Below are 12,140 nucleotides of genomic sequence, written 5' to 3' on the forward strand. Positions count from 1 at the left end.
CATCGCTGTGGCTGAGTGTGCGCTGGAGCTCCGTCACTGCACCCTGCCTTTCATCAGTCAGCACGAGCACAGAACGCTTCCATAAAGCAGCCTGGCTTTTTAACTTTCCACTCACCCAGAAGAGAGAGACAGAGAGAGTAAGAGAGGGAGGGGATCAGAAACACACCGCTTTAGTGCTCCGGCTCGGAGGTTCATCGTTCAGCAGCAGATCCGCGACTTACTCCTCACATCACAGCGATGTCAGCGCGGGGATGGGTCGTTCTCGTTCTTCTGGCCAAGTGCGGTGAGTAAAGAAACGCTGTGATGAAAAGTTGCCCTGCGTTTCCTTCATTTTGTGTAAAGGAGCACGATTTTTGCAGAGGAACGTGTGAAAGGCTGGGTGTCCTTTTCTGAGTCAGCACCAAGGACAGCGGCGAGATACTATCTAATGGAGAGCCATACTGTACTGCTCCTGCTTAAAAAGCTGTCCATCTGTAATTCAGCAGCCTGCGCTCTGCACACTATTACAACATGCATGCCTATGAACATAGAAACGGAATGGACTAGTTTAGGGGGTCACTAACAAAATATCCTCTACATTTCCAGTTCTCTCAATACCAGTGTCTACTGGCCACATGGACAATGAGGATGTTCAGGTAAGATCAGGCACCATTGCCTTTAAATACACTCAAACTAATGAGTCCCACTTTATTTGGAAGGTCATCTATAAATTGTCTATCCATGTTTAAACTGTCTGGAGGAAGTCATTTCATTAAGAACACTGATAGTACCAGAGGTTAGTTTAGCACTAAGGACCAGGTTTAGTATTAGGACTGGGATTGAGGTTAAGGTTAGGCTTTGGGGGTGGGGGGGGGGTGTATGTAGGTGAATGTATTAGCTAAAAAAAAAATAAGTAAAATGTTTAGTAATTATCTACATCTAAAGTCTCTCAAATTAAAGATTAAACTGTACATTTCAGGGTACAGCTACTGTTTTCTGTGTGTTCCCCTTTGGGGTGTCCTCATCTGTGCCTTTATGTTTAAAATGAAATTGTACCACATTGCAATTGATATTTTTCTAGGCTTTTATTTTACTTTCATATTCACAGTCATGTCGGAATACCACCCCTGCTTTTGAATGAACACCAAGTCCATAATATCAGCTCCACTTACTATATAGGAGCACTCTGTAGTTCTATAATTCCACTCTGTAGTCCATCTGTTTCTCTGCATACTTAGTTAGCATCTTTTCACCCTGTTCTCCAATGGTCAGGACCCCACAGGACCACCACAGAGCAGGTAGTATTTCGATGGTAGGTCATTCTCAGCACTACAGTGACACTGATGTGGTGGTTTGTTGCGCTGGTTTGAGTGGATCTGATACAGCAGTGCTGCTGGAGTGTTTAAACACCTACCTAGTTGGTCCAGCTTGTAGATTCACCTGTTTCTGTACAGTTTGTGTTGGTCAGCCTCTAATCCTTCATCAGTGGTCACAGGCTGCTGCCCACAGAATGCTGCTGACTGTATATTTCTGGTTAGTGGACTGTTGCTGAGGTGTTTAAACACTCCAGCAACACTGCTGTGTTAACACACACTTACACACCACCACCATGTTAGTGTCACTGCAGTGCTGAGAATGACCAATCACACAAATAATACCTGCTCTGTGGTGGTCCTGTGGAGTCCTGACCATAGAAGAACAGGGTAAAAGGAGGCTAACAGAGTATGCAGTGAAACCGATGGACTGCAGTCTGTACTGTACAGTCTGTAGTCATTTAAGACGCTCAACTGGACCGTTCAGGTATATTGAGGGCACATTTATGTAGATTGTACCATAGGGGACATAAACCTATACTGTAGATCGGTAGCACTGATATTGGCCTTATTACACAGAGGTGGCTAATCTATATTCTTACTCAGTGCAGATGTACCTTGCTACTAAAAACCATGGTTGGCTGAGTGCCTGTATTAAAACAGTATTTGGAATCAGTCGATACTGATACTGAGTATAGAGAGAGAAAATTTGGATCACAATTTTTTTACTACAACCCTGTTCCCAGTGCAAGTTTTGCAGCACTGTATTTAAAAGGACAGTTTTTATACTGTTTTTAAAATCAGCCTGCTCTCAGTACGTAGAGGAGAATTGATGCGGAGAGAATCTGGCGCAGGACTAACAATCTGTGAGTCCTATTCTGGATCTGTGTGGGCTTACACACTGCTTTGGACTGTGAGTCAACGACATGGCTTGAGTAAAGTGACAGCTGGTCTTAGGAGCAGTTTTAATCTCTCCTAAAGATGTACTGAGAAGAGTCTGGGATGTAGAACAGAGCGTTCTTATCATATTCATGTTGTTCATCTTAAATGAGACATTTCTGTTGTCTGTCACCTTTTAGCCTTATAGCTTGATTGATCTAAAGTCAGGTGTTTAGATTTGTGCTCAGGCAAGCTGGAAAGATTGTACTATAGGGGACATAAACCTGTACTGTAGATCAGTAGCACTGATATTGGCCTTATTACATAGAGGTGGCTGATCTATATTCTTACTCAGTGCAGATGTGCAAAATATCTGCATACAGTATGTACTCTAATGCATGTATTATAGTACATTACATTCCTTTTGTCTTCCAGGTGTTTCATGTGGAAGTGATGGCCATTCAGTTCACTGCATATTATTACAGTCATGCTATGAAAGAGAGGGATAGGAATAATATATGCGCTAAAAGTGTCTTCAGCTAAACAAAAGACCTCTATGTCATTAGCCCCTCCCCTATAATCCCCCAGAAAGAAAAGCGTTTTACTCCGCACTTTAGCTCTTATATTAAATTGCAAGGCTGGACAGCCCAGCTTTTGCTCAGTAAATCGATTGTGCCATTTCAGCAGCGCGGCCATGACATTAGTGAGAGCGGCTGGCTCGCTGTAATGAGAGAGATTGTCATTGTGAGAACATGAAGACACTCATAGAGGAGTAGGAGGAGGACAGCATGAGACAGAGCAATGAGGGTGAAGTGGAAGACAGTGACTGGCACAGTGTTGTCTATACAAAGACATGTAATGCATGTAATATACAGTAATATATCCTGCATGGAGAAAAGTTTTGGGACACATGCTCATTTGTTATTTTTTCTGAAATCAAGGGCATGAAAGGGCATGATAGTTCCAGTAGTTAAAGAGCAAAGTCTACTGTTTTTGTTCAGGCAAAGCTTTCTACTAGTTTCTACTAAAGCATTGGATGTTGGATGATCACCTCCCCGCCTCATCCCAAAAGTATTGGATGTAGCACCATCCTTCCAGAGAACACAGTTCCACTGCTCCACAGCTCAATCCTGGAGGACTTAATACCCCTCTAGCTCATGCCTGGTATTAGTCATGGTGCCATTAGGTTCATGTTTATCTGGTCCAGAGAGTTCTATTCTATTGGCAACAACTTCTCTACAGGGACTAGACAAGCTGTGTGTGTGCATTTACTGTGTCAGCAATGGGTTCAACATAAAGTAGCTGAATGCATTCCATTGTCCACAAACATTTGGGCATATAGTCTATTTATCATCAAGAATACAAAAGATAAAAGAGAACCTACACATATTTTTTTCTGTTTATTTATATATTTGTCTTCAAATTGACAGTTCATTCAGACGTTCAGAAGTTCCTATGAGCAAATTTCACTTTTCTACATATCACAGCTGAATCCAAACAAATCAAACTGTGGGCTGCTTCATCCTTCTTATTCCAGTACCGACAAAACCTTTAAAGTTGGGTCTTAAAGGTAAATAAATATCATTAAAGGTATCATATCAAGGTTTAAGATTTGATTAAAGTAATAAGTTGAGTTGCAAAGCAGCATTGATGACACTGAAGTAAGCTGTTTGTATGTTATGGGGCTTTTGTGAATTAATTGTGTGTTTTGTCTTTTCAATAGGTGATGAAGTGCATAGTGGAGGCGCTTGCAGATGTTCTGTCCAAACCACGCTCCATCCCAGTGTCTCGGCAGTGCCTGCAAACACTCAGAACTGGTGAGCAACTGAAAAAATCATAAAAATGGATTAATTGTAGTTCAATCCGACAGATGAATTAGTGCTTCCCTAAAGGTAATCAGTTGAGTTGTGCTGGTGAAATTTATGAAATGGCTGGAGGTACAGAGGAGAAATCAACTGGAGCAAAGTCTGGAGAAATCTAATGACTGGAACAATTTGTTCTAATGCATGATAATACAGCTATTCTTCTGAAACCTGAAATTCCTGCATTAGTGTTTGTTTGCTCTGTTTACTTAAGCTAACACTATATAAGATGTTATATAAGCTGTAATACACTTAGATGGTTTGAATTATATATTTAAGTACTAATAGACCAGCATCTTCAGGTAATGTACAACAGCAGATGTTTGAAATATATTAAAAAAGATAAATGTATATATTTATTCAGATTAGCTCAAGAACAGTACATAGAGAGCTTCATGGAATGGGTTTCATTGCCGAGCAGCTGCATCCAAGCCTTACATCACCAAGTGCAATGCAAAGCAGCGGATGCAGCGGTGTAAAGCCCACCGTGACTGGACTCTAGAGCAGTGAAGACGTGTTCTCTGGAGTGACAAATCACGCTTCTCCATCTGGCAATCTGATGGACGAGTCTGGGTTAGGCGGTTGCCAAGAGAACGGTACTTGTCTGACTGCATTGTGCCAAGTTGTAAAGTTTGGTGGAGGGGGATTATGGTGTGGGGTTTGTTTTCAGGAGTTGGGTTTGGCCCCTTAGTTCTAGTTAAAGGAACTCTAAATGCTTCAGTGTACCAAGAGATTTTGATCAATTTCATGCTCCCACATTTGCAATACAAGTTTGGGGATGACCCCTTTCTGTTTCCAAATGACTTGTACACCAATGTAAGACCTGACTGGCCTGACCTCAACCCGATATAACACCTGTGGGATGAATTAGAGCGGAGACTGCGAGCCAGGCCTTCCCCTCCAACATCAGTGTCAGATCTCACAAATGCAATTTTGTAAGAATAGCCAAAAATTCCCATAAACACTACTAAAAACTCCTAAACCTTGTGGAAAGCCGACGAGCGAATACTTTTGGCAATAAAGTGTGTATATATATCTTTTTATGCAGATAATGCACGTTTTGTGCATATACACTGTTTTTCGGTTCTATACTGTTATTCATGTGCTTTCTGTGACCTTCGTAATGTAATCGATGATTGCTTATATTTCCCTCATGACTGCACACTCCTCAGAGTGTAAACTTAATGGCTTATAGAAATTAATGGCCTTACCGCAAGAGCAGTCACGAGAGCATTATGCTGAAAAGATACAGCCAGCCATGCACTATTCAATTACGGAACTGGGCCTGTCTTACCTTGACACTGAGTTAGAAAATCAATCACTGCATTAGCAGAATGTCTATTGTTACGGAGACACAGCTTACTGTGGAGAAATAAAACACCGTGGACAACGAAGAAGGACAAGGTAGGACTCAGAGAAAGATAGTGACAGAGAGAGAGAGAGGGGTTCTCTGGAATGTGGCACACTTTGTAGGTCAGCAAAAAAGGAAAAAGCTTGACTCTGCTTTAATTCGACAATCTCTCTCTCCTCTCTCTCTCTCTCTCTCTCTCTCTCTCTCTCTCTCTCTCTCTCTCTCTCTCTCTCTCTCTCTCTCTCTCTCTCTCTCTCTCTCTCTCTCTCTCTCTCTCTCTCTCTCTCTCAGGGCTTCAGTGATTAATTGTAGAGCTCCAGGGCAGGCAGTAAATTTCAGGGCAATTACCTTTAAGAAATCAAAGCAAAGTGCTGAAAGCTGCAAAGGGCAGAATGGTCAGGAGAGTGTGAACATGTCGGAGAACAGAGTGTGAACAATAGAAACACTGACTCCTTTGCTATAAAGTCTGTGTGCATATGTTTTTGCAGACGACAGGCTTGTTACCATCCTTCGCCACCACAACTTTCTCCAGGAGCTGCAGGACATAGCTGTGGAAGGTGACAGTCTACGATTTTATTACCATCAGATCAAAACCTTGTATCTAATTCATCAAAAACATTTTTAAAACCATTTGAAAATACTAGATTTTGTTTTTACATTAACAACAAATGGGCCAACAGAAATACTCCCAATTTAGAAGAATGTTACTTTTGTCCCCCTTCACCTGTAAAGCTACAATGTTTAGAGATAAGATGTTTTGCCCAACAGCGATGCTTTATAAATCAGTAATATTTAAATACCTTAGCAACTCATGTGACCCTCTTTCTTTCTTTCTTTCTCTCTCTCTCTCTCTCTCTCTCTCTCTCTCTCTCTCAGGAGCCAATGAGAGACCTGAGAAGCGAATGAAGGGCAGCGCTGATTACGTAAGCAACACCCTAAAGGTCCAGAGATAACTGCAGGTGAGGACTTCTACTGATGTAGAACGGCCTTCTCTTACCCTATAAACTGAACCACATGGACCTCGTTTACACCTGGTCACTATATGTGATTAGTATCTGGATTTTAATCCTGATGAGATTTTAGCCACAAGCATTTACACTCAGTAGTCAAGTGCATCTACGGTTTGTCAGACTGAAATCTGATCACTGTGTGGATCAGAATATGCAAATCTACTCATTGTGCTGCAATTATTACTGGTGTTTCGGGTTGTGCAGGGAGGAGTTTTGACTTATAACTGCGTCTCAGACCACCTCACAAAGTGGTTTGAGAGATCGGATTTGAATCTGGTTTAAATGCGTCTTGGATGTGTTTACACTGGCATTTTTATGTGGCTTGGCCTTATCCACATATAATCCAGATACTCATGACACATGAAATGACCAGGTGTAAACTAGGTCATTGAGCATTGGATTTACATTATTCAAATGTGCTCATCTTTTACATATGAATGTAACAGATCACACAGCAGCTGACAACAGTAAATATAAATAAATAAATGACATTGATTTACATATTTAATTCATTCTCAATAAAGTTGTACTCAAATGGGAATTTAATTAAGTAAATTCAGTGCATTACAAGGTAGGCAGAAATTATATTTCTTTGACCTATTGACCTTGGATCATTCAGCCATGTATTATGAATCCTCTAAATTAAATAATCTTCTGTAAAAAGTCCATTCAGACACGATTTACATCATTTCTCTTAGTTTTTTCAGTTTAGTGCATTTCTTGTAGATATTGCAGAAATTGCCTGATCATGTACCACTGATCTTAATCAGATACAAAAGCAGCTGCAAGCCTCTGAAGTCTCTGAAGCTTCATTCTCTAATCATCACCATGCCCATATTAGGAGCTATGTGTTTAAGCCTGATTTATCGATGACATGGAATTTTTTAAATGCCCTGCAGCAAACCAAAATATCCCAGACCTGATACGTGTTGTCCTGTGTCCATTTTTCTTCCAAATTTCACTAAATCCTCCCAATCACAAGGCCATTAGCTTAGACCCAGAGCTTCTAATATGGGCATAATGTGGACTACAGAACGAAGACATGACTTCTAGAGATCTGTTTTTCTGATGTTGTGTTGTGAAGCACAGACTAAAAAAAGGAGATCCTTTAAAAGAGACCCAGAAGACGATGTAACCTGTAACCGTGGTAACCTAATTCAAGTGTTGTTGTTCACAGAACCGTACTTACAGCGGCACAGGCAGCATTCTGCTCAAGTCTAGACACACAGGCTTTCACTCTGTCCTCAAGCTGTCATGTCTCTTTCAGCAGACATCTCCTCTCTTCGTGGTTGAATGTTGCTCATTGGCTTTGGTTTTAAAAACACTATTTCCAATAAACCTTTTTTGCAGAGAAAGCTGAGGTTTGACTTTTAATACTCTTCATAAGTTAGGCCAGGGACAGATTTGATTTTTGGGTGTGTCATAGGTGAAAGTACCAGGTGGTTCAAGTCAAGTGGGTTTTATTGTCATTTCAACTACATACAGAGTACACAGTGAAACGAAACAACGTTCCTCCAGGACCATGGTGAAACATAGACACAGTGCATACAGAACACAAGTGCAACACAATACAAGTGCAGACAGACAATACAACACAGTACAGACAGAGAATAATAAATAATTGACGGTAGCTATAGAGATGCTAGGTGGTTGCTATGGTGTTGCTTGGTGGTGGCTATGATCTTGTTTAATGGATGCTAGGTGGGTGCTTAGTGGTGTTTTTAGTGCTAGGGTGTTTTTAGGTGGGTTCGAGGCAGTTACTGCAGTTCACTAGGTGGTTGCTATATTGTTGTTTGGCAGTGTGCAGTCATAATTAGCCATGAACAAATGGAATCTTTAATGTACTAAATTATATATATATATATATATATCCATAATTCATAAAATATGAATTATGAAATTTGAAACTATGAAACTATGAAGCCAGGATATACAATAGGATGCCTGTAAATTGTTCTAAAACTCCTGTTCTATTGACCAATAAAAATATGTAGAACTGAGTGCTGACCCTTTTCTTACCTTTGCCTCACTCTAGCAGATCGGTCAATGCTGGTTGCCATGGAGAGGCCAGGAGAAGAGAGAGAAGAGAAGAGAGGTGAAGAGGAGGAGAGTGATCGAGAGAGTGAAGAGGGAGAGCAGAGAACGCAGGAGCACAATAAAATCTCCAGCCAGGAGAAGAGGAATGAAGAAGAGGAGGATTCGGACACTGTGAACGAAGAACAGGAGCACAAACGAGGCGTGGCAAAGAAAGGAGAAAATGAGGAGGAAGAGGAGAAGCGTTCCAACTTAGAAGAGGAGGAAGGTAATGTGATTCAGAAAACAGTACACTGTGTTTCATGTCATCCAGAAATAACCTGACTGACCTCAGTGGTGGTTATACAAAACACAAGAATGTCTTGTCAGTGGTGGCCTTATGATGGTCTGTTTTCACTGATGGATGAGCAATAACATAGTATGAGGTGTCAGTCAGTTATTGTAAACCTACGGAGTGCACACATAAATGTACCTGATACGATGGCCAATAGATGAGGGTGTCTAATAAACTGGTCAGTTTCTCAGTGTACAGAGTGCAATAGTACATTAACATTGATGCCATTGACAGGCGTCTTCAGCTGTCCTATGGGAGAAGACCTGATTAAGCTCATAGTTTCGAGAAAGCTGACAGCAGTCCAAGTGTCTTTACCCTTTCCAACCCAGGGGACTACATAAATAACATTCTGTGTGCTCTAATGATTTATCCCCTCCACCATTAGATGAATGCAAAATCAATAGCGATATAATTCCCATCCTCTAAGGGTCTCTGAGTGTGTGTCTGAGAGGGGGAGAGAGAGAGAGAGAGAGAGGACAATTCTGTGGTGCATTTGCAAAGCATTCAGAGCTTAGTGAGGACACATGAAAAGGAGGATATGTAGGAGCTCATGTATAGGTTCTTAAACTCAAGTACACAGCCGCAATCAAAATTATTGAACCCCCATTGCAAACGTCTATTAGCAACATGTTTAAACTTTCAGCTGTTCCCGAGGAACCTTTGCCCATTCCTAATAGGCAGTGGCCACCAGTTCACTGATATTCTTGGATTTGCTTCTTCAAATCCCACCAAAGATTTTCAATGGGGTTCAAGTCAGGCTACTCTGACGACCACTCCAGAATCTATCAGGACTTCTTCTGAAACGAAGCCATGGTGGAGGTATGCTTGGAATATTTGACCCGTTGAAAGGTCCAGTGATGTCCAAGCTTCAGCTTTCTCACAGAAGTCATGACATCTCGTAGGATTTATTGATGCTTGACTGAATCTTTCCCTAAACATGTTTCAGGATTCTAGTACCAGCAGAAGCAACGCAGCACCAGAGCATCACTGAGCCACCATGCTTCACTGTAGGCCTGAAAAGCTCCAAGCTTTTTTTCATCGCTCCACAGAACAGAATCCCAAAACTTTTGTGGAGTACTGAAGACGCTTGTCAATGAAGGGGTTAAACATACTGAGACTGCAGTCATCATTAAAAGTGAGGTTGTTTGTTGAATTTGAAGAAAGCACTTGTGGTATTAGTTTACTTGAGGTATTTAAATTGTTCTTGTGTGATTGGTTTACTGCAAAAGTTAAAAGTTTATACATGTTGCTAATAAGCCTAATTTGCAGTGGGGGTTCAGTCATTTTGTTTGCAACTGTAACTTATATCCTTATATCCTAAAATCAGTGTCATACACTAGGACTGTAATAAAAGTCAAAGTGCTAGTGGGTGGTAGTTGAATATGCAATTAGAGCAAATATGCTGTCTTTGTTGTTGGATGCACTGTGATATATTCATATATAAGTGAGCCTACACATTCAGAATGCAACTCATGTCGCTAAGGGCTTATTACTGATCTGTTTAATTAGAGGAACAATAAAAAGGTGACTGTTCATATTCGTATTAATGCATTTTCTTGCTTAAAGTGTGTAGTTTGTGACACAAATAAATGTGCATCTCTATACATAATATATGTACCTTATGTGGTTTGCATTGCATTATTAAAGGAGAACAATAGAATCCAAGAATAGATTTGAAGAATAGATTTGAGGCATAAAGATTTACCTGGACATGGTTCATTTTGCACTGGTCTGTGTTATTCTATGAGCAATTCTTGCCTAATTCAGCTTGAGAGTGGGTCAGCATGCTTCAAATGGGAAAGTCAAGTGCTATCAGCCAGCTGGCAGGAGGATCTCATTAAATGGAGTGCTGTCTTTGCTGATGTTGTACTGGGCCTTTTTTAAAGGGAGGTATGTGCAAAGAAAGAAGGAGAGAGAGAGTGAAAGAGAGAGAGAGAGAAAGAGAGAGAAAGAGAGAGAGAGAGAGAGAGAGAGAGAGAGAGAGAGAGAGAGATATGGACAGCTCAAGATTAAAAATGAGATATGTGTGTCTTTGTTCCATTCAGCAGATGAAGCAGTGGGTGCAGGAAAGCATCCTGATGTGAAGAAATCTGTGGAGGAAGAGGAGAGCCAGGAGGAGCAGGAAGCAGTGGAGAAAAGGAGAGGAAGTGTAGGTGAGCTAGAAGAGAAGGAAGAGAAAGCCAAGACTGGAGTGAAGCACTGGAGTCACACCAGGCAGCTGGCTCAAAGAAGAGCTGAGAAAAGCGCCTTTGTCCAGCAGGAGGCGCCACACCACTCGAAGGAAATGCTAGGGCAGGGGGACGGGGAGGTGTGGAAAAGCCCTGAGGAGCAGGAGCTCCAGATGATGGCGAGAAGAGACCCAGAGGACAGGAGGGATGAAGAAGGAAGCGCCAGCAAGAAGACAGAGGTAACGCTTCTTACTCTTTCTCCTGGGAGGGTTGCTAATGCAGGAAAGCCGAACAGGCGCTGATGTCAGCAGTTTTATACTCACCACCTCTTCCTAGTTGTTTATTCAGCAGTCTTGACCTGCAAAACATTGGGCACCTCTGGTCAAAATGTCTGTTACTGTAAATCTACAAAAGCATAACATTACACATAAAACATCAACTAATAAGTGTATTAGTTCTTAGTTTTGTTTTGTATAACTCAATACAAAATACAAATACAAAAGTTTTGGCACCCCAAGAGATTCGAGCGCTCTTTAGCTTAATTAGCTTTTTAGGGTTATGACTTGTTCACAGTAATTGTTAGAAAAGGCCAGGGTGATGCTAATTTAAAAGCCTTGGATAATGTTTATACATTTTCAGGTAGAGATTTCAGTTCATAATGTAGTTAAGAAATGGCATTTACATCAGCAGCTGGAGCAAGAGAGAGAGCACAATTGGCCACGCTCTCTCCCCTCATCGTTCCCATTGTGATGCTGTCTTGCCCAGATGTCTGAAGGATGTATCATAGCTGGGGAGCCGCAGCCACTTTCCTCAGAGCGCGTTGGCTGCCTAGTGCCCAGCTGTATTGCCCAGCAGTACAAAAAGGGCTGGTGCCTGACTTCACAATGTCGGGAGCATTGCAAGTGCTAAAGTGAGTCATAGTAAGGGAATGGGTTCATTGGCTCAGCTACATTAGAAAGAAAAAAAAAGGTTAGGTGGTGGTTAGGTGGAGTTCTGGAAGAAAGGTTTCCAATGGAACAGCTTATAGAATTTCTGGAAAGGCAAATCAAAACCCCTGTTTGACTGCAAAAGACCATCAGGAGGATTTAGCATACTCTGTAGCGGTGGTGCACCGTTCTACTGTGCAGCGATACCTGCACAAATATGACCTTCAAGTTGTTTCCTGTATCTTAAGTACAAAATGCAGTGATATTAGATAGGAACATCTAAA

At 41.4% G+C, this 12,140-nt stretch overlaps 1 protein-coding gene across 1 annotated transcript in view; it reads left to right on the forward strand.

The window, feature by feature from the left end:
• Positions 1-12,140, forward strand: part of chga (chromogranin A) — a 14,854-nt gene continuing 2,714 nt past the window's right edge. Inside the window, 8 exon segments of the mRNA XM_072684949.1 lie at positions 1-283; positions 586-635; positions 3,895-3,988; positions 5,873-5,941; positions 6,261-6,311; positions 6,314-6,343; positions 8,430-8,696; positions 10,811-11,169. Of these exon segments, the coding sequence (XP_072541050.1) occupies positions 238-283; positions 586-635; positions 3,895-3,988; positions 5,873-5,941; positions 6,261-6,311; positions 6,314-6,343; positions 8,430-8,696; positions 10,811-11,169 (966 nt within the window). The 5' untranslated portion in view covers positions 1-237.

The sequence above is a fragment of the Salminus brasiliensis genome, chromosome 1 (assembly GCF_030463535.1).
Source record: "Salminus brasiliensis chromosome 1, fSalBra1.hap2, whole genome shotgun sequence".
Taxonomy (NCBI): Eukaryota; Metazoa; Chordata; class Actinopteri; order Characiformes; family Bryconidae; genus Salminus; species Salminus brasiliensis.